Here is a 23,878-nt window from a genome sequence, read left to right on the forward strand (position 1 = left end):
TATCAGTGATGTATATCTGCAGCTGACTGTGAATGACCAAAGTATTGCAAAGAAACTGAGCAAATTCTTAGGACACACACCCATAGCTGGCAGTGAAACATCCAAACACCATTTTTAAAGGCTTAGATCCTTCTAAAGGTACAAAAAACGCCTTCAGAAGGATGTGACTACACACGGCAATTAGAATGCCTACACAAAGAATTGGATATCAGGTGTTAAGTGCCCCAAACTTTGAAACAAGTGTTTCTTTAAGCTAGTTTCCAGGATTTACTACTCTTGTAGTGCTGTTGGAATAACTTTACCTAAACAAATGCGTACAGTTGGAACTTCCAGTTGATTTTTTTTTCCTGATTTAAAAATCTGGAACTATTTGAGCACTTCTATTTTATAAGAAGGTGTTCAGAACTCGCAGTTTCTCAGTGAGATTGGAACTGGCTAGGCTGACATGGAGATGTGCAATGATGTGGTAATTCAAGCTATCACCCTTGCCTGAAAGTTGTATGGACATAACATGGACACGTGTCCATTCATATCTCTGAAAGGCTTCCCAACCTGGACTGGGCTGTGCCTTGTTAGCTTACAGCCTGGGCAACTTGTCTGGTGTAACCAGATGAATATCTTTTTTTTTGCTCTTGATAAGGTTGCTACCACTTTCACAGCAGCCAGACTGTAAGAGTAGGAAGAGCTTGGTTTCAGGTAGCGCAAGTAGGGTTTTCAAAATACCTGCTGTGCCTTTATGGAAAACTCCTCACTGTAAGAAATTTAAAAAGAGCTGCCTGAAGCCAATACCCTGGTAGTTTTAACAAAAGGGCCCTGTCAAGAAATTGTTGGCTGTGTAAACACAGTGAAGCATTGCACAGAAAACACCATTCTACAGTAGGGTAAGAACTCTTCATATACCCCTAGGGGCTGATTGTTGTTGCAAGTGGAGGATGCTTTCATATCCATTGAAACTGCAGTTTTAAATTCAGATGGTCTCTGTTGTGCTCTGATTATTTTATGAAGGGCCTTGCATTCCAACTCCATGCTGGCATACTAATTTGATAGTTATTTCTTTTCTAATTTCTTAGTCTCAGACCTAATGTTTACACTCCTAATTGTTTTTTATTATTACATTTACTGTTTTAAGTTCTGATTTCTCTGTGTACCTTAAGTAGCTCGCTGCCAGTGCATCTCTGCTACACCACTGTGAACACAGTGTTCATTGCCTGTATTTGCATAATGACTTAATCTTTGTTGGCTGTTTACTTTGTGGAAAGAATTAAACATTTAACTGATAATAATTGCAATCTATCAAACTGCATGGTCACCCCACAAATTATCAAAGTATGTTTGCTAAAAGTTGTAATGAATATTATGAGCTCTCATTCTCCATATTGACAGCCAACTAGAAAGTTTATCAGAAGAAAAATTGGGAACTTATTAGGTCAGTTGCTCTGGAATTAATAAAAGCAAAATATTTCTAAAAAAACCTCAACAAACCAAACCTGGTTTTTGTTAACAATAATGATTTATCTTAATAAAATGATAATTTGAGGCCAACAGACAAAAATATGTACTTTTCCAAGCTATAGTTTAAATTAAGTGCCTTGCCTTGCTGTTCACTGAGCTTATAATGCTAAAATTTTCTTTGCAAGCAGAACACCCAAAGCTTTAATTTCTTCAACCAGAATAAATAACTCTAAAGTTACATAATAACTTAACTATCACATCTAGCCTAAATTCCTCAATGTACCTTTGTGTAGAAAAGACTTATCAAGTCTTACCATGGTTTTCTCTATTTATAGATGAAACTTTTGAGGTTGAATTTTCAAATAGCTTAATCTAATCTTAGTGAAATTATCATTCGGATTGAATAAAACAAAAATATGTCAGCATTGGCCTTTACCATATGGAGGAGCGGAAAGTGCAGCTCGGTCTCTTGGTCTTTGTGAGCAGCACATGCTTTTTGTGGCTGACTTTTTCATAAACACAAACTATGAGACTGCTACTGTGTTTCAAGGGATTCTTCATACGTTCTATCCCATGTCTTGAAATTACAATAGAAACTGCTAGGACAAATACTAAGGAGAAGGCTCTTTCCTGCAGATCTTGCAGGAGCTAAGGTGGAGGGGGACAAACATTCTTCTCCATGTTGTACAGTTGTGGATCTGCAGCATGGAGAACTTGTGATTTGCATGCCATTGCCCATGAGCAGGGATGTGAAGTCAGGAACTAAGCACAACTCTGCAGACAAAAGACCTTTGGAGATATATATATGTTTTCTACACTGTTCATACTTTTAAGTAACACTCAGACACTATATGTAGAGTATTCTGTTTGGGACAAGCTTTCAGACAGATTTCTATTAGGAGCTGTGACAACTTCTAAACAGTAGCAGGCTGAGCAAAGCATTGTACAAGGAGCCTATGCCTAGTGTCAGGAGGCCATTTCCAATCTCACTGAGAAAATGCAAGCTCCAAACACCTTCTTAGAAAATGGAAGTGCTCTAATGACTGTATTGTCTTCAATCTGGAATTTGCAAGTAATTGTTCAAGTACCCCTTTAAAGTTACTGGTTTGAGTGCATCCTTCTACTTGAAGATAACAAACCCTTTAAAATAAATTTGTAATCTTATACTGTTGCAGTAATTGCGTAATTCTGAGGGTTTTTTTTAAAAGATGTAAGTGATATGAGTATATGAGAACCTTCGAGATAGACACTGGCAACTGTGGTAGATAGTTGGAAGACCAGTTCTGACATTTACCTTTAAAGTCAAGTCAGACTGTCTGCTTACAACCCAGACCACACTATACCATAAAGAATGTTAATGTATTTCTTTAAATCTTTCAAACTTCTTCAGTAGCTGAAATTTATAGTGGGATATGTTCATGTGGGGGGAAAATAAACTATTCTTACATTGGGGTTTTGACAGTTTCATCTTCTCTACTGTAACAAATGACATTTTAACTGCTCGTAACACAAGTGGAGGAGTGATTTTTCCATGTGTACACTTTTACTCATTTTACAGGTTCACCTTGCAACCTTGATGGGGCTCCCACTCCCCACCTGAGCATCTAGGAAACAACCTCCACAAAATAAAATGATGTCTCTCTACTGCTTTAATGATATAAACCAGGTAGTGGAAGGATCTGGTGAGAATCAAAGTGGTGCAAGCAATGGGAGTATTTAACATAGGGGCAGGGATTATAGAAGATAGCAGCTTGTTAAGTTGTTTTAGCTATCATAAGAGCATGTCCTTGGAGTTCTTTATTATGCCTTTCTGCAGTGAGTATATTTTAAATAATTCCTTGTTGTTTTGGGGGGCAGTGCTGATAGAGAGGGGGACTATTTTTATGGGAGACATTTAAAAGGGTTTGCTACTCTGAAAAGAATCACTGTACTTTTGGAAAATGCTTGATGAAATTTGTTGTCAAAATTTTGTTGAGGAAAACAGTCTCATTATTATTCAACACAGAGAAAGAGCTAGCAACTTCAGGGTGGAAGATCTTATTGCTTTCCTTAGCATAGTGTGTTAGTATTGCACGATGTTAATAGCTGTTTGAAACTCTATGCTGACAGAAGAAGAACAACTGACACTAAGAACAGCCATAGTGGTAGGCTGCAGCAGTGTTGCAGCATAAAAACAGAACAATGTTGTTAAACACTACACTGAGATTCTCCCACTGCCACAGTTCTGGATGCTTTGGAAGCTTCAAATCTACTGCATGTTGATGGTGAAGGTAATTACTCAGGATATAAAATTAGTTTCTCTAAAGGAAAAAGCTGCAAGACTCCAAGTGATTTGCTGAAAATTCATTAATTTTCACAGGAGTCTGAAAGGGTTGGTGTATCTAGAGACCATGGTTTCCCCTCACTTCCAGGTTCTGTACAAAATGAATTTCCTACAAATATCTGAATGACTCCAAAGTGATTTAGGCAGATGGTCTAACTGGCTTCATGGGTCCATAATTTCCCTCAGAAGGAATTTCTTGCCAAAATTGTATTTGTTCCAAACTTTGGGTTTCTATTTTCTAGCAGGAGGCTTTTCTCTGTTGATTTAGAGCTAGAGGAAAAATAACATTATAACTAAACACCATCCTGAATCAACATGGGGAATAAGTTCTTTTGGACTGGAAATCTTTACCTAGAAAGTCCATGACAGAACTTGTGATAGTATACACATTATGGGATTGTTCACAACAGTGGATTTTACAAATCAAGAAAAAAAAAATACTTGTAATTTGCCTTCTAAGTGAAAACTGTGCTGCAGGATGTAGCCTTGATAACTCCAGAAAATTTACCTTATCATCAAGAATTTTGAGGAGAGGGAGGTTCAAATGGAGTGTTGTGTTGGCTTATGAATGTCTGTATTAAACTCAAGCAGCATTTTAAAGGCTGAGTCCATTTTAAACTAATTCTCACAACATGGATGAATCTGATACCAGGATAGGCTTTGAGTTAGAGCACAGGACATACCAAGAGCAGATGAAATCTTTTGAGAGAGTAAACACCAATTTCTTTGAAATTGTTAATTTCCCCTGGAGTTTTTATTCCTGTGGTGTTTGTTTCCTTAAAAACATACTCCAAAAAAGCCTGCTTTCCCCATTCATCATTCCAAGCGAATTTCATGTATTCTCCTTTCCTCCTATTGTTGAGCAGGAAACTGACTTGATGAAATATTAGTCAAGTGTCAGTTCCCAATTTAACCCCATCTAAACTAATTTTTCAAACCATATTGATACCTCCCTATGCACCACTGCACTGTATATTATGCTTTAAGGCCTTTTGTTTTTTTGTGGTGAAATAAAATCAAACAGCATTATGCTCTGGAGCTGTGGGGCTTTTTTAATTTAGTGGTGGTTTGGTATTGGAGGCACAGGGAAGATGTTTTTTCCCTGATACTTTGCTGAGTATACAAAACTTTTTGAATCTGTTAGATGAAGTAATAAAACTGGTACCTCATTCATGATCTGAAATTTAAAATATTGTTCACCTTTAGGTCAGATTTTGAACAAAAGTGAAATCTGAAAGGACGTGATTTGCGTATATAAAAATGGCATTTTAAATTATTGGAAACTACGCTGAGTAATTTAGTTTTGAAGACCTGTACCTCTGTCTACTTATGTGTGATTAGTTAATACACAAACTGCCAGAAGAGGTGTCATGAATATAGTCCACTGATTTGCAGAAACAGTGCAAACACTGCAGCTCTCCAAACAATTTCTTTGCGGGAAATAAATACCAGTCACTTCTTCTGGCACAGATATAATGTTACATTTCAAACAAGTTTTGAATTTTTATCTGCTTAAAATAGTCAAAATTGTATCTTCAGTTCTAGTCCAACGTCATCATGGCTGGGCTTCGCGAATGAAGATTTGGGAAGGACTCTACCCACATTTGCTACAAGAGCCCTGGTGGCTAAAGAGGCCAGTGCAAGATAGCTAGTCCAATATGGTATATAGGTATATACTATAAATGGGAAGGGCCTCTGGTGGTCTAGTGGTTAGGGTGCAGGACTCTCACCGCTGCGACCCGGGTTCGATTCCCAGCCCCCCGGGCAGATGGAGCTCATCAGCCCTGTGTGGCAATCCATCTAAGAGAAGGTCACTCTAAACAAACCTACGTCCTGGGGACCTCACTGCCACTGTCCAAGTTTGCTTGGCCCCAGCAGATGAACCTCAGGATTAAAGGGTGGGCTCAGTTCAGCGCACGCTGGGTCTCACCTAAAAAATCCACTGCGCAGGCTCGAAGGGTTAATGACCTTTCCCAAATCTTCGCTCGCGAAGACTGGCCATTATTATTATAAATGGGAAAATGTGTGCTGTCATCACCATTCTTAAATTCTTCAAATACCTTTTTTTCGCTGTTCTTCATGAGATTGCTCCATTTCTACTTCCTGATGTTGGTTTTGGGGGGAATTATTTTTTATGATTTGCCTAAAATATATCAAAGAGAACTGCAAGGGATCATATCCCATTGATACTAACTGAATTATTATTTTTTTAAAATATATTTTACGGACCAAAAGATAAGATAGCAGAGTAAACTCACTGTATAACTTGGGCTGTGAAACTTGGAACAGACTACATATTTTAGAATGACATGTTCTAGAATTGCATGTTATCTCATAAAATCAGATCATGACTGAATACATTGATCTGCTGATTTATTATTTAAAAAGAAACTGTGTTCTACTGGTTAGTTATCTTCACTGTAAACCAACAACCTCTTCCAGTTTGTTACTGTAGCTCCTCATTCCTAATCTCCCACATTCTTGTTGGTGATATGATTTTCTTGTTTGGTCGGTGGGGTGAGGGGGAAAATGTCAGGCTAGATTAAAAAGATGTTGTCAGAAATCTCCACATCAGACAGTCACTAAATCCCCTTCTAATAGTCAAACCTAGCAATCTTCTCTCCAATGGACCTAATTACAATGTATCTCATAGGACCTGAACTGTATAACAGTTTCCTAGTATCCATCAGTTTTGCAGTCATCTGGAAATGTTCTGAGAGTGTTATAATTTCACCCACTTCACTGGATTTGTTGCAGTTTCTGATCCTGTTGCACTGCAACTCCTGTTATGCGTTCTTGCACTGGTGTGGAAAAGCCTGATGAACCAGCTCTCTTTACTCAAGAAAGGAATTGCTTGCAGTTGTTGGTTTTCAGTAACAATGGCTAATAATGTACCTTTTTTCTCAAATATTTACAGGCTCATAATTTCCTTCCCTGGGAAGCTGCTGCTGTAACTCACTAGTGAGTGAGGGACCTGCAGTAATCTGAGCATTGCTCTTAGTAGGGACAGAGAGAATATGTATCCTGAAACTGTATGATGCTAACTCCATTCCGCTTGCCAAATTTCTTGCCATCCTTGAAGCATCATCCCTGTAGCAAAAATGTAAATAATTGAAAGGAGTACATGTTCACCACTACTTATCCGGACAAGCAATAAAGGATGATTCTCACGGTGGAGGTGATGAAGTGCAGATTGGCCATAAAGCAGTGTCAGTACTGTGCATTATATGACACCATAGCTTTGTTTTAGTCTGGCATTTCCCAACTTCTTTCTGAATGTCAACTCAGCCATTCTGCTTTTATTCTGTATTATGATCTCTTGTCATTAATAGCATGCTATACTGAAATTCAGCCTATTTACTGGGATCTTTTAATGTTATTCAAACATAGCTCCTCTAGAAATCTATGGACTATTGCTATGGATTATCTAGAAAGTACTTTAAGACAACACAAAATGGATTAGAGAAGCTGAGACTGTTTATCTATTGACCTAATGATTGAGTTGGACATCTTCAACCAGCTAAACCCAGAGTTTAGAGTATAAATATTTACCACTGATCTATTCTTTTTCTTAACACACCTATAATATTTTGTTTTAGAGCTTAGTTGCTTTAGTTGCTTCCACTGCCAGTATTTCTCTTGTTGCATGAACACTATATATAGTAATGGGGAAATCATTCACATCTGCAGAAGTCATTTTTACAAAAACAAGTAAGAATTATTGTTTTTGGCTTTTTTTTTTAGACAGGTTCTCAAAGTTTCCAGAAGTAAAATAACTTGTCAAAAGACAAGAGGGCAGACATCATCAGGTGAAAAATATTTTTCTATATTCCTGTTGTTTATCCGAAAAGGCTGAGTCATGCTGCAGAGGCTAGCTGAAGGAAGTAGTCTGGAAAATGCACGTCTTTTGGAAATAACACAGATGTTTCTATTCAGTATGGCATCCCAGCTTATGGTCAGGGCGATATGACAGACAGGCAGAGGCAGCAGTGCTTAGCTGCCTCCAGTAGGAGCCTGGATCAGGACTGCTGACAGCTTACTTGGGAGTGTCATCTTCCTATAACTGGCTTCTCAGTTTTTCCAAGCTGGGGACATATTTAGTGTCTGGGGGGGTTTGCATGATTATGTTTATTTTACCTCATGTTTAATTACACATTTTAGGGACAAGCAAGGAAACACTTCTTATCCTTTAGTGCTTGGACTCTCACTGGGGATTGGGAACGATGAGACAGCTAAAAATAAGAGAGAGAAAAAGCCTGAGATAGATACAATCAAGATGGAAAGCAGGGAAAAAGAAACTGGAAGAGGCAACCAGGAAAATACAAAGAGATTTAAGAGATAGAAACTGTCTACATGTCAGTTAAATAGTTCCCTGAAAGAAAATAGGAAGATGAATGGAGAAATTTATATATAAATGCACAAAGCAGGATGAGAGAGTCCTCAAACTGGGGGTAATACAACATAATGAACATGTCTGTTGTTAAAATGGTCATTTGTTTTTAGGCTGTCATTGATCCAAAGAAGATGAGATTGGTTTCCCTGACTACTATCACTTCAAGCTCTATTTCAGTCTACTTGTAACATGTGTCAATGTCCTGTTTCTATCATGGGGCACAATGGGACTTTATATTATTAGCAGGTATTAAGATTTAGCATTTGCATAGAATTTTCATGCACTAAATGTTTTACGATGTTCTCTAATTAATCATCTCAGCACCTACACAAACTGTATGAAAATGCAGCTATTTTGCAGATGGGGAAACTGCAGCTGATTGAATTGCTGGAGGCAATTAAAAAAGTGCTTTTATCAATGCCAGCACTTGGTAGTCAGGCTGTTTGCTTTCGATTTATTTGTATTTGACTCCTCTTCCCTGTTATTGTGTACTGTACCTCTTTGGATTAATTTGATGCAATATTGATGAAGTTGTTAATATTAAGGGTCAGCTCTGCAGTGCCTCTCTCTTCTTTGCTGGGGGGACAAGGAATACAAAATGGTAGCTATTTGGGTGGCAGGAGTCCCTGGGTTACTCATAAGCCTAGCAAGAGCCAATTTTCTTGACAAACTTCTGCTGCTGCTAAAGGAACTGATGACTTCGTAATTGGTAATCAACCATGGTCTCTTTAGAAAAGTGCATGGCATTTCTAGAAACAGATATATATTAGTGTTCTAGTGTTAGTCACCATCCAGATATTTGTTATGTGGCTGTTTTGAGATATATCCCAAAAAATGTTACCTTGAAAAAAGAGAGACTGCTATTAAGGTTAAAAGAACAGGTATTATGGAAGTCATAACATTCTTTGGCCTCTGTGTCAGGCAAATACTTGGTTCCATCACTTCTTGTCAAAATTCTTTCCTCATCCTTGCCAGCTTCTTTTATTAATGTAGGTGAGATAACACAGTTCACAAAAGTCCAAAAATACTTAAAACATATTTTTGCTAGACAGCGAAAAAAGCTAAACTCCTGAACTTACAAAATGCACAGTCAGTAAAATAGATATTAGTGGCAAAACCTTAGTCAGTGTTCACTCTTAGGTTGCATATAATTTCAGAAATGTTTCCGCGTGTTCTAATGTGTTTTATAATCTGAATTCGTATATCTGCTCAATTTCTGTATGGATATTCTTTTTATCTAACAAAGTTGTTTTTCAAGAATTCTACAGTAATGTTTAGTTTATCTTACAGGAATGTGGTAACAATATTGAATAAGTCTAAATTCAACATTTGTGGCTTCTGTTAGACTTTGAAAAGATTTATTCTATCATGCATTCTAATAAAAATATTTTGGGATTCCAGACATTCTGTAAAGAAAATAGTATTGCAGGTGTTGACAAAACATAGCATTTTCCCTACTTTTCTAATCAAATAAAGAATTACTTAATGCCTAACTTGCACTATGTAACACCATCTGGTAATGTTACCTACATAACCAGGATGCATTTGAAGAATTTATACTCCTTAGTTACTAAACAAGCTACAGCAGACACATGATCAATTATGCTGATTACTTATGCTTCACAGTATAAAGATGACTTCATCTAAAAGTACAGCTAGTAAGTAACTTTTTGCTAGAGAAGCTAAATCTTGTTTCTTTGATAAAAAAACAATTGGAAGCATCAAGGTACTCATGGGTCTGATATTACAAGGTATGGGTCAATTTACCAACTTTTTATGCTAAATAATTACCAAGACCAACAATCTCTTTAAAGGTAACTGCAGAAATGGGGCCTTTCACTTCAATTTAAAGTGGTGCAACTATTACTTGGGCTGAAATGAAACTGAAATCCTAAGAATGCATAGATCTAATAATAAAAATATATATTCGATATTTGTCTTTTAGAAACTCTGGGTAGTTGAAGGAGGAAGCACAAATGTCAAGAAACTTCAGAATAATTGTTGTAAATTTACTCAGGGAAAATGAGTATCTTGTGATAAGAACAGGTATACTGTTAAAGACCAACCCAAAAATAATCCTGTTTACAAAAAGCTCTTTAAGAACTTGATATTGATGTCACTAAAGAATCACTAGACAGTTTTATGGAAAGACTTTGTAAATCCAGGAGCTTGTAAGTTTTGATTGAGGCTAGGCAAGCAAAAAGACAAACTCAACCCTCACACTGAAGTCAGAGATCATGAGTCAAAACTATCTGTATGAATGAATATTACAAAAGATCAGTACAGTTACTCTGAGGGGAAGGCTGTGGGTCAGAACGCAACAAATGCCTGTTCTGTATGTAGTGCATTGCAGGAGAAAAAAGCAGACAAGCGTGTCTCACTTCATGCGTGGATGCCTCTGTTCTGAAATTTTCCTGAAAGTTTTGCTCCAAGAGAGTTTTTGAACCTTACAGAATATGCTAAGCTGGGAGGAACCCACAGGGATCATCAAGTCCAACACCTGGCCCTGCACAGGACACCCCAAGAACACACCATGTGTCTGAGAGTGTTGTCCAAATGCTTCTTAACTCAGACAGGCTTGGTGCTGTGATCACTTCCCCGGGAAGCATGTTCTAGTGCTCAACCATGCTCTGGGTGAAAAACCTTTTCCTGACACCTAACCTATTGGCCTTGTAAACCAAGCTAATCCCACTGTCTGAATTCTTTCAACCTTCCCAATACTCAGGCAGTGAACTTGCGAGTAACTCATGAGACAGCTTTGAAACAGAAAGTTCTACAGGTGAGGCGGTATATGAGAAACAGACCAAAGTCCACTTCACCATAATGCCTCTTGTAGCAGAGAATGAAAAATACAGGGTAGAGAGAAAAGGGAATTATTGCATCTACTGAGAGAATACCTTTAAGTACAGTTGAAGAGCCCTGAACAGAAGACGCCAACAAAATACAAAAATGAGGAGGGGAAAAAAATCTTGCAAAATTAAAAGAACAAACAATCTAAAAATAATATAGAGTGGGTAGGAGGGAGAGAGAAGACATGTCTAGTGATGGTAAGGATGAAGCAAAGCAGATCACAGTTTTTCTCCATTTTTCCATATAAATACATTAATAAACAAAATTTAAGAATAAATTTTAATAACTGTTCTAATTTGAGATTTTTTTCCATGTGACATATGCTCTCCGCATAAGTGAACAAGAAACCCTTGAGTGACCTGCTATTCATATCTCTGAAAAACAACAATAATTTTTAAAGATTATAATTTCATTAAGACAGGGAAACTAATTATGTTTTATAACATAAAATTATTTATTTTATTTTTAAAAAGACAGGAATATAAAGTGTTTTTTCATTGCATATATTTGAACATCCCATTTTCTCAATATTATCCACAAAGTCAGAACAGAGAATTTGTTTTTCATTTGTTGACTTCTCATGTACATGAACACACAGTTGTTCCTAAATAGAAAAAAAATTCCCTTTGTCAGACCCTAACAAAATATGAAGGTTTTAGGACTGTGCTATAAGGAGATGACAATGATAAAATGACTTGGGAAGAGGTTCAAGGCTTTATAAGATCGAGCATCCTACACGTGGGTTCTGAAGCTGCCTTCTGCTAACTGAAAATGAGACTGTGCACATAGCCTGTATGGGAAAATTTGGTCATCAAATTTAAGGTACTTCATTTTGAAAAACTATATTCTGAAAACCCTTGCTATTTTTTTACAGTATATACATTTAAACAGTCTGGCTGATTTTAGGTGAGACTGATGTATCAATCAATCAATCAATCAATCAGCATCCTTTTAAAGGAAGTAACCAAAACTGGAAAATAAAGTGCTTGTTTGCTTCATCTATGTATTCTGCACTCTTATGGTCCTCATGTCTTTCAGCAGCATAGGTCTGTAGATTGCCTCCAACTTTTCCATGTAGTCTAAATAATCACTCACTCGAAATCCATGCAGTGCTTCTTCCTGAACAAATACACACAAAAAACATTTATTAGCTAGGAAAAAAAAGATGCACAACTCAAATTTAATGAATTCTAAGCTTCTAAAGATAGCCTGTTTTGTTCTGCTTGTCATAGACTGGATGTGTAAAACAGATTTTATTACATTTTATTTAGAAATACATATTTGGCAATATCTGCTTCCAGACAGTAATTTCTAATTGCAGATTTGGTATCAGATAGTTTTATTTCATGTGGACATTGTTTATCTCATTTTTGGAGAACACAACATTGAAGATTTTTAAGAAAAACAAAGTAAGCTTTAAGAAGGGAAAGCCAGGTACTAAAATATTCTTTTGAAAAAAAGATTTCTACACCAACACAGGGCATGCCAAGTGTGGCTTTTATATCCAGCTAGATTCTCAAGAAAACCAAGAGATTAATAGTAGATGCATATTTTTAGAATCAGTGATAAAGGAAGACCTTTATCCAGACAAAGTATTTCTGCATCACCACAAGTGAGTAATTCTTAGCAATTCCAAAACACAGAGTAAAAGAAGTTGCCCTGAGAAAAAAGAAACAAACAGACCATGTTCCTTGTAACAGCTACTATATTAGATGGAGAAGGTGGATGCACCATGGAAAGCAGGATCCTGAAGAACAGTTACATAATATGGGTGAATTTGTTGCTGTTGTGTACCCCTCATCTGCTAATCAGTATTACCACTGCTGGCACCATGTGCTGCAAAAAATTCTCTGCAGCCAGACAGTCCCTGTGGACACATGTTGTACCTCTGGCGTATTGACTGTGCATCTCTCCTAAGTGGAATTCTCCTGAGAACATATATTCAGGCTTGGAAGGCTGCACTTTGGTATCTGAACAGGAATTCAAAATGGTCTTTGTGTTTCTCCTCCCCTACACACAGGCAATTTTACCTTTCAAGTTGTTCTTCATGCACTGTGAGAAGGCTGACTACAGTGGAATATAAAATATATATATCATATATATAGCTGAAATTGAATGGCATGTAGTGACAGGCCGGGGGAAGGGCTTCAAACTCAGAGTAGGTTTAGATTAGATATTAGGAAGAACTTGACTGTGAGGATGGTGAAGCACTGGCACAGGTTGCTCAGAGCAGAGCCTGAGCATGCCCCTTCTGGAAGTGCTAAAGGTCAGACTGGATGGGGCTTTGAGCAACCTGGGCTAGCTGAAGGTATCCCTGCCTACGGCAGGAGGTTGAAACTGGATGGTCTTTAGGGTCCCTTCCAACCCAAACCATTCTATGGTTCTATTTTTCCTTCTTTTAAAATTTCTATTAATTAAGAGCTATCAGAAGCAAGACTATGCTATGAACTTTTTTACTGCAATGGTCACTGAATTAATTGTAGATATTCCACTACTGCATTAATATACATTTTTTCTCATTAATTTAACAGTACCGTGTCAAATCTTTGGCCTGTTTATACTGTAAGTGGCAACATACAAATTCTCTCTTCTATAATTTACATATACTATCCAGTAATGCCATAAAGACGTAGCTTTTAAGCCACATTGTCCAAAAACAGGGAAAACTAAACAATACATTCATTAGACTGTGTACCAAACATTTTCAAGGAAACTAACTGAACTGACATATTATTCACATTTAAGAATATCTAAGTTGGATGCAAACTAGTCAGAAAACTACTATTCTTAGGATAGACTAAGATGCAGTTCTCAGAAGAATTTTGACAGGAGAAAAAAGACCAGAGAAAACGGCAAAAATGTCTCTGTGAAGAAGAGTAAAACATTGTATCCATTTGTGACTGCAGCTACAGCTAAGCAGTACCCTGCAAAAAATCAAAAAAAACTCAAACATAATTTATAATATTGAAAGAATATGAAATTGTGTGGCTGGATGTACAGTAATTGCCATCTCATCAATATAAAAGCTCGCTGAGCTTGTTGACACATCTCTTCAAGCTTCAGTAAGAGACCACTGTGTAAACTCACCTTTTCTGGAGAGTATCTATTTTAATGAGATTGGGTCCACATACATGACTTAATGTGGCTATTTACTTTGCTTATGAAGGGAACTGATTAGGACAAACCACAAGAAAGCTATTCTCTAGAAAATACTATGCCACAGTTTCCTGCCAGGGAATGAATCAAACTGAAGTATTATCCCACTCACTTAAAATAACTAAGTGAAACTCAGTAAGAGTTCCAGATTAAGTATGTTTTCAGTATTGAGAGCCTTGCTTCTCCTCAGCAACTGAAAAATTAAAAAATAAACCATTACTTTAAGAAAAACCTGAAGATCATGGGCTTCAGTGTGCTTCAGAATGTCTTGCTGTAGGTGTCTGAACACAGAAATACACATATATATTTGATAATCAGGACCAAGTAAAATACAGATAGCAATGTAGTGACAGATCTCACTCCAGTCCATGTAATTCCAGAAACACTGAGTTATCCACTGCAGACAAATCTAGATGAGAATGAAATTATATATAATTAAATCATTGTAGACATTCAGTCATAACTGATCAGCTTTATCTCTTTTCTATAAGACAAAACCCTTTTCCTATAACAATTAAAGGGATGATGTACAAAAGAAGCCAAGAATCACCATTTGTAAAGCACAGCCTCTGAACAGACTTCTAGTGAGTTCAGCTAGACTTAACACCCTGTATCCATGCATCTCACTTATTTGAGTATATTCCAGCAACTCCTGAGGCTGAGACATAAAAATCAAAGTCCAAGGAAAACAAAAGTCATTTTTTTCAAGACTTTGTTTTAAATGTGGCCTAAAGGGCAATGACAGTGATGAAGGTGTGTTCAATGTGGTTTTTCCTTTACATTAGTTCTTTGCCTTATAAATGAATATTAGGCCCTTCCTTAAGACACATTTTCATTTAATGAAGTGGGTATGGAACACAGTTAGTGACTCCTTTTTCCTGTTCTAAATTACAATGTATTAAGATGCATACCGGACATTTCATTTAGTTCTAGACCACAAATCTTCTGCTAATCAGTCCTTAAAGTGTTTAAAAATATGCAGCAGGAGAGATACCAGGATTCTAATTAGATGACAACAGCCGTACTCTGGCAGTAAATCTGTTTTGAGGTATTTATTGATGCACACAATCACTTAAATACATCAGAACTGTTTCCACAGTTCAGAGTTTGTTTCTTTTTAATGCTGCAGTAGAACTGCAAAATCACACAAAAGATACAGTGGCACCCACCAGCGGCATTGCAGTAGCGCGATAAATAAATGAAAAAATCCTTGCCAGCAGTTTAGAACAGTAACTAGTCTATTACTGAGTGCACACAATTAAAAAAAGTGCAATTTCCACAAGAGTAGGTGAAGAAGTGACTCTCCCCATGTGTTTTCACACCCCAAAAGAAGGAACCTTATTATAAGCACCTCATTCCTATGCTGAGATAAATTTCCTCATCTGCCAATCTTCTCAAAGACCAACCCCCAAGCTATTTTAAGCAATGTCTGAACCACACTGGCATCTGCCCTCATTAAGAAGTCTCTTCAGCTGCAAATCTTGCAGCAAAAAAGGAATTTTGAAGGCGTAAGATGAACAACATTTTCCTTGCCTCGGCACAACAATAAGCTTTCTTTCTGTGGTGTGATGTCTTCTGCATTGGCCTTCTAACTCATTACTGCATGAAGCTCTTTATGCCTCATCATGATTGCAGTCTTTATAAGTAATGTTTCATACCAAAGAACTGTTGCAAGTACACAAAATGAAAGCTATCATTATAGATAACTATTCTTCTTTAGTAACATCTCTTTACTATAAAAGAACATTGTGTTACCTGACTGTAACAGATATGGTAGCTCATATAAAATGAATTTTGCTCTAATATCACCGGAACTGCTTCCTATTATATAACTATTCCAAATTACTCATTTCCCACCTATATAAAATTTAGAGAATTATTCCAGATACTCAGTTTAGTTTTAATGCTAAATCTGAGCATTCAATATATATTATTTTTATCAAGTTTTCCGCATGCATATGTAATAGAAGGTCATCAGCTTCTGTCATTACACTGTCATTATTCTACCAGTCAGGTGCTTTCTATTTTCAGATGCTCTAAGTCATTATGTGGTCAATACCATCTCTTACCCCCAGTTTCATAACCACTACACAAGTGCTGCACAAAAAAACCACAGTAGTTCCTCAGCGTTCTTGATTTTGTGCATTTAAGTCAAAAGGTTGATGGTACTTCAATACACTTAGATCAGTTACCTGGGATGGAGTGAAGCCAGACATGTGGAAGGCTGAACAGACAAGTGGCAACTCAGCTTTCAGCAACATTTCAATGTGGTGAGCACTGCAAAAATAGACTGGATGGATGCCATATTCCACTGTTGTAATAGGCAGGTGAATCTGGTTAACAACATAATCATCAACAAAAAAATTAAGGAATAGGATCACAGACTACAAAAATTTGTTTTTTATAATACTTTGCTGAGAACAATATATAAAAATATACACTTTTACATGTAAGATTAATCATTCTGATTATTTTAGAGACAGGAAACAGAATAACCAAAGACGGTCATACTACCATCAATAAAAACTTGTAGTAAAACTAAAGAAAAGTGTTGATAACATATTCTGATTATTCCTTTTAACTAGAGTCTAGTTCTTTATTGTATATAGGCTTTAACTGTCGAAGGGTTGGAGAAACCATTGTTATATTTTAAACAAAGGAACAGAAAGAAAAAAAAGACCAATTTCTGTTGGATTTTTTTTTTCCCCATTTACTGGTGGAATGGAACTTCTATGGTATTTGAAGTTTTTTTCTGTAAGCGTATTTCTTTGTAGGATGTGTGAAGTGTATGAGTGAAATTCTATTTTGTGCAGCAAAAGCAGCAGAGGTTTTATCCCTATGGAAGGCTCTGGATATTAATGCCCTGCTTCTAGGTAATGAGTCCTTGGCACCACTGGTTTTCAGCACAATTATATTCACACAATGGAGCAAATGTCAGCATGAATTTCATTAGGCTGGAACAACCTCAGGGCCAAACTCAGTGCTGTGAATGGACCAATACGGTCATCCGTTCTAGTGACAAGACAGATCTACTGATATTAATGCATACATTATTCTACATGCACAAGAGGTATGGAATCTACTCCATGCATCTTATACCCCAGAGTTCTCTAGTAGAGACTGCAGTTGGTTTAGAGTTTATGTTCAAGACATTCAAGGCAACTTGACAATGTACAAAGGGTTTTATTTTAAATAGATGGAAACAGCCTAATGAAAGATAGAAATGACATTTTCTATACTACAAACTTGATCCAAAACACTGATAATTGAAAATCGTCAATCACATAGTATTTTTGCAGTAAGAATGTTTAAAATTCACTAAATATATTCTAATGTATTAAGTAAATTTCAAAACTGATACTTTTACTAAAAAAAAAATCAGATGGATGGACTTGCACACTATAATAATTAAAAAAAGGTCATTCAACAGTATTGCAGCCTTTGCACAGAATTTAATGGCACTAACAAAGTTTGCTTTACTGCCAGCTTAAAGATTCAATAACATTGTCTTTACTATCAGTCCACTTGCTATTTCACTCCTTTTAAACAACAATTTAAGCAACTGTCAAAACTATTTTTTTCTGAGATAATTTTCCAGGGTTACATATTTAGTTAGGGGGCTTTAATGTAAACCTAATGCATTAAAAAAAACCAAAAAAAAAACACACCAAAAGTAAGGAAATTAATCAAGTCTCCTTTATAAACTTTCAAAGCTGCCTTTCAGAAAGACACAGATTTTAAATTCTTACAGATAAATGCAGTCTTGGTAGCCAGAGAAATGCTGAAACAAGAAGACATGAAAATTGCTGAAGAAACGTCAGCGTCCTCTCCCTGTCCCCTGACATTATGAGGAAGATGGAAGATGCAAACCAGTCATAGCCAGCATAGCGCTCCTGCAAGCAGCCTGAATGAGAAGGTTAAGGAACTCAGGCAGAGATCTCCTCCTCACTGCCCTCCGGGAACTACAGCCCTTCTCCTCCCCAAGCCATGCTCACAGAGGCAAGAGCTGGTTTTTTAGAGATGGGCCAAGGGGAATATAGCTGCACAAAAGGCAGCATCTTGAGGCACAATTGTCTCTCAAACTGAATTAAGAGAAACAATTTGTTTTCCCCATACACTAATTTTCTTTCAGTCCATAATTAGTCAAGCTAAACCAACAAAAGTAAATAAAACCCAAGCAAATACAAAAAACCCTGCACCAAAACAAGTGTGCTTACAGAGTACAAGAAAGGAGAACAGTGGAGAACATGAGTTGTTAAAATTATAGGAAAAAAAAAGAAAGTAAAAGAAAAGCTTTAAAAACGAGATTAAGCATATTATGACTAATATATCTTAAGTGTACACAAGTCTAATACATGAAGAATAGAGCAAAGCTTGTTGGAAAGGTGTATCTGTTTTGTTTAAAAAAAAAAGTTCCACATTAGATCTAAAAGAGTCAGAAGTCAAAACATTCCTGTTGAAGGCAAAACCATTAACAGTGCTGATATTGCGGAAGTACCACAAATACTAATTAATGTTCAAAGCTGTATTGCTGCAGACTCTTTATAACATACAAAGATGTGATCCCACTCCAAAACAGTTAATGACAAAAATGAATGAGACTTGCACTTCTAAAACAGTATGGGAACAAAAGGGTGAACATTTTCTTGGGTGCACTGGGTGTGCATTTTAACTTATCAGATTTTCAAAGTAAAAGTGCTGCTTTTTAAAAATTGTTTTCTGTAAATATTACACATTGCTTCTGGTGACAGCTCTCAGCATTTTCTCACACACAAACTTAACTAAGGAATCTCAAAGCAATCCTATGCCACTATCAAAAGCCCAAAGCAAGACTTCAAATTCCATTGGCATTTTTAGGCATTATAATTTATACCATCAACAAAGGATACAAAGCGAAGATACCACAGTTCTTTGCTGTTGTTTCAGGAATTTCTCACAATTCATTAACACGAAACACAGCCCATTTTCAGCATCTTCTTTTAGCAAGTTTAAATATTTTCCATATCTGGCACAAAAAGTTCAAAACCAAAACTGTTTAAATACTTTTTTTAATACCTAAAAGCAACAACTCATATTTAATAAGCCTGTAACAGTAAATTTTTCATAGCATTGTTAATTACTGTGTTGTATATGTACATATAAATGACTAAAGAAAACCTATTATGCTCCACCTAGGAAGGATACACACCAAACATCTCCTACTCAGTGTTACAGTTCCTCACCTAAACTCCTTTTAGTTCAGTTTTGGAGACTATCATGGGGAGGAGCAAGTACTCACACAGGACTCAGTTTCTTCACATACAATATTTAGAATTTGATATAACTATATTGTACAAGTAATTATTATAATCGGAATTCAAATATTAATGCTAAAGATAGCAACCTGTGAAAGTACAGACATCTTAGCTTTTTCTTCATCACAGCTCTGAAAATTACCAGCCAAATAAAATGTTTAAATGGCATATAACCAAGCTTAGCTAAACAGAATCATTTAGAGAAGTAATGCAAGGGAAAAAAAGACACTTAATTCAGGATAATGCAATTTTATGGTAAATCTTACTAGCAAGTTACAATTAGTCTTTACAAAAATGCAGGATAATAACATATATAATCTGTAAAGATAATTAAATTATGTGCTAATACCTTTTTTAATTTACAGTTAGAATTCATTTTCTTGAAGTTTATCTTGGATTTAGATAGTATAAAGCAATGAGTTGATGGATTAAGCATCATTAAAGTCATTCCATGAAAATCAAACAAATTTAGAAATACTCTAAGGAAATATTTTAATACCATGTACCTGACTGTCATTTCAACACCGAGCTGCTGCACAGATGAAAGGCTTTCTTTCTTCACATCTATTTCCATGGCTAAAACAAAAGGAAATAAATTAAATAAAGTATTATGGGAAATATGATTTTAACTGAATACGAATGATAAGCTCCTTTTATGTATGCATACCAATTCTCCAGAACTGTTTCTTATTCGAAATTAGTTTAGCAGAGTTTGGAAAGGATACATCAAGAAACTGCATTCTTCATATATTGTTTTTTATGAAAATCACCTTCTTTATAAAGAAATCCTCACAGTTAGTATGGTTATCATTAGCTTAACAGCACGATGTAAGCGAGCAACGCCTTTTTCAGTCCCATTTCTTAGTAGCACTTTATCATTTTTTGCCTAGAAATCAGACAAGGCAACATATTCTGATCTACTTTCTTCCATTTCAGTGGCCTTAAAGTCTCTTAGCTGTAATTCCAACTTTATTAAAGAAAGTTCTATTTTTATATGAATCACAGAAAACTTTATAACTCATGGATTTTAAAAATCCTGTACTTCTATGCATTTTTTCACACAGTAACACATACTCCATTTTCTGTATCTGTTTAAATTAAAAATCCAAGTTAGAAAAATTAAAGAAACCTCTGTTGAAGAATTTTCTTAAATTTTAAATTCTAAATTCAATTAAAAATGGGCATTTTTTCTATCATGAACATGTATTGTCTAATATAACTATACTTCAGACAAACATCACAGTCTAATAATATTACAAGTTGCAAAACTGAGGGCTTAAACCTTTAATATAATTCTTTGAAAGCGCTACTTAAAAAACAGCAACAAATGAAACAAATAAAAAACCCTAATAACTGACAACATTCATTAAAATTTAATAGACATGGCAGCAGAAGTTAAAATATATTCATGTAAATGATAAATGTAAAAATCTGATTAAGCAGATCACACAGTAACTTAATATGTATTTTTTCTATATCCTCAGACAGATAGAGAAATCAAATGGAAGGATTCCCTTGCTTCTCATTCAGGTAAACATTCTATGCTCCTGGTAAGCAAACAGGGACCAAGGGATTAAAAATGAAATAGGTTCAGGAAGGAAAGTCCCACCAACCCCCCCACCAAAAAAGGCACTCTGATCAAACGAGTTAAGTTGAAATTTTTATGAAGAAAATAACACAACAAAATTACAAATTACACTTAACAATGAAGCAGTAAAATTCAGCAGAGGAAGTATGGCAAGAAAAAAAAACCTCACTCTGTTTTACAGCTTTCACAGAGGACAATAATTTAAAGTGTTAAGAGTAATGAGAAATTACCTTGTACTTTTGACAAATACATTTATGCATAAGAAAAATCAACTGATCTTCGAGTAAAATGAATTTATTCAATAATCTGATGGGATTGAAATATAAACCCACATCAGAGAGGGTTTTTTTACCCAAAGAACAGAAGATCCAATACCCTTCGTATAGCATACCAGCAATGCAATATTTGGAAGAATACTTATAAAATTACAGGGCCTTTCAGTTAAAAACCCAGAGATAACTGAAACAGTTCTTAACTTTTTACAGCTCCTGTTCCAAGTTACCTGTTTACTCAGTCTGCAATTACCATACTAAGTCAACTCATTTTCAAGTTCCTGCGTGCAACCATGAAGGCAAGAGGCATACTTACATCTTAGAAAATAGGGGGAATCTGAATCAGTTGGTGATGGCTAATGGCTAATTCAGTCCTAACACCAGCATTTATTTAATGGCAGGACAGATGCAAAGGGTACAACAACCTCTAAGCCACAATACAGCTCTCGCTCCATTCTGAGATGGACCCTCTTGCAGGTGGCAATGCAGGAGCTCGGACTCCAGTCCAGCAAGGGTGTAATGAGGAATAGCTCAATCCACAGTCTGAGCCCACTTTCCATTTTGTAACAGTTTACAAGTACTGAATGCTTATTTCCCATTAACATTAAAAAACCACAACTGACTTCACTGATTCTCATTGCCTTTTCTTCTCTGTTGTAATAATTTGTTAGTTGCTGAAAAGGGTTTTCTCCCTATCAGTTTTCCTTTTGAGATTTTCCCCTGTATTGTGAAAGAAGATAAAATTAACATAGAGTTTGGACTGAATAATAATTTTCTATCACACGGTATCTTATCAAGGCAAAAACTCTTGCTTTCAGACACCACTGTATTTGACATAATCATAGCTCTGTACTCTGCTAATCCACAACTCATGATGGGAACATGCAAACTACGGTTCTTTGTCCTGTGTAAAAAGTTTTTATTTTCCATTTTGTTTACCACTTAAAAGAGTGGGAAGACTAGGTTTTAGAACACTATAAAGTCATTTAGAATACACAAAGGACAACTTCTCACTGATTAAAAACTGGACCCAGAAACCTTAAATGCTCCATTAAACTTAGAAAAATGTTATTAAAAACAAGTGGAATATTTAAATACTGCATATTGCAATCCATGATTAAAAAGCTGACTAGTAAGCCTGGAGGAATATGTTGTGACTGTACTATTGTAATGATGCCCATACCTCTGAATCAATAAACTCAGTTAATTTTCTACAAAACTTATTTGACAGATATTTTTTAATACACCAGATATAACTGCCTTGAAACACAATAGGCTTCATAACAAAAGGCACAGATATATCAGTTTTCTAAATAAGAATGCCATTTATCCTCAAAGGCCAGAACACCTCTCTGAACTGTGAATTAATAACAACATGATACAGCACTATGGCTATTATTAAATGGAATGAAAAACATGCTTTGGCAGCTACCTTTTTATTTATCTAATAAAACAAAAAAATCTATGTTGAACAGATATTTTACACTTCTTTCTTTAAAAATGTAAAACACTGTAAACTAGAAATTGAGCCAAATGAGCGACTTGAAGGATACCAGAATTCTCTGGGAGCTGATGTACAATTTTAAAAAATTGTTATAATAGAAAGCACCTCAATGGGCAGTACTTTTCAGAATGTTTTGTACCATTCAGGAGCACAAAACCAAACCACCATAAGGCATGATTTCCAAAGGCAACTATGTATAATTATTGAACTTGATCTATAGCTATAAACATTTCAGAGTAAGTTAACTGGCATGCACAGTCCTGTAGTATTCTCTCTATCAGACTAGACTTCAATCAACTTTACAACTTATATGGAAGACTGCTTTCTTATTCATTTTCCCTCTTACCATGATGAATCTTTTATGTGTTTAAATCAGAAAACGGGCTACATTGCATTCATACTGAAATGACAGGATGCCAAGTTGAAACAGCTTACAGCATATTTCAGAAAACTTGTATAGTCTTTAGATAATATTTAATTTATTTCCCTGTTTAAAGTGCTATTACCCCAAAGAAACCACTGGCTTCCTTTTGTGTTAAGTGAAGAAGATTATTAAAGCTCTCACATTATCGATTTAGGTTTTTCACTCCCTGATGCCCTGGCCAAATGTGTTTATGTCTACATAAATGATCTTTGGAAAATGTTAATGCATGCTGAATTTTAACTTCAGTGATGTTCAGAAAGATTAGTTTTCTTTGTATGGATGGAAAAGACTTTTGATTCAAAGGAACTATGCAAGTAACTATTCTGCAATCATTCTGGATTCTGAAAATCCCATGATAACCAGGGTCACCTGCATTATTCCTGCAGATGCTTCAAAAATCTTACAAGTATGTAGTAGGTCACGGATGTCACGTGACATCCAGAACAAGTGGTGGATCGATCTTGCTGAAAAAACTCAATTATGCGCAGATATGGGTGATCACAAAGGTTTCTATGATGCCTTGAAAACAGCATACGGGCCTACATACCAGGTACAAAGCCCTCTACTCAGCGTTGATGGTCAAACCCTTCTAACAGATAAAACCTCCATTCTGAATCGATGG

General features: G+C 36.0%; 1 protein-coding gene across 5 annotated transcripts in view; it reads right to left on the bottom strand.

The window, feature by feature from the left end:
* Window positions 1-11,448: 11,448 nt before the first annotated feature.
* Window positions 11,449-23,878, bottom strand: part of TBC1D32 (TBC1 domain family member 32) — an 81,970-nt gene continuing 69,540 nt past the window's right edge. For 3 of the 5 annotated variants that reach the window (XM_017829877.1, XM_017829896.1, XM_017829903.1), the window contains 6 exons: window positions 19,975-20,044; window positions 19,064-19,179; window positions 17,924-18,078; window positions 16,367-16,507; window positions 14,395-14,583; window positions 11,449-12,137 (listed from right to left, as the gene is read on the bottom strand). In XM_017829877.1, the coding sequence (XP_017685366.1) occupies window positions 12,018-12,137; window positions 14,395-14,583; window positions 16,367-16,507; window positions 17,924-18,078; window positions 19,064-19,179; window positions 19,975-20,044 (791 nt within the window). In that variant the 3' untranslated portion in view covers window positions 11,449-12,017. Of the gene's footprint in view, window positions 12,138-14,394; window positions 14,584-16,366; window positions 16,508-17,923; window positions 18,079-19,063; window positions 19,180-19,974; window positions 20,045-21,647; window positions 22,049-23,878 lie in introns of those variants that run through there. The other 2 variants (XM_017829886.1, XM_017829911.1) reach the window with 2 other exon arrangements.

Source organism: Lepidothrix coronata, unplaced genomic scaffold (genome assembly GCF_001604755.1).
Source record: "Lepidothrix coronata isolate B3197 unplaced genomic scaffold, Lepidothrix_coronata-1.0 Scaffold5, whole genome shotgun sequence".
In the NCBI taxonomy this organism is placed as follows: domain Eukaryota; kingdom Metazoa; phylum Chordata; class Aves; order Passeriformes; family Pipridae; genus Lepidothrix; species Lepidothrix coronata.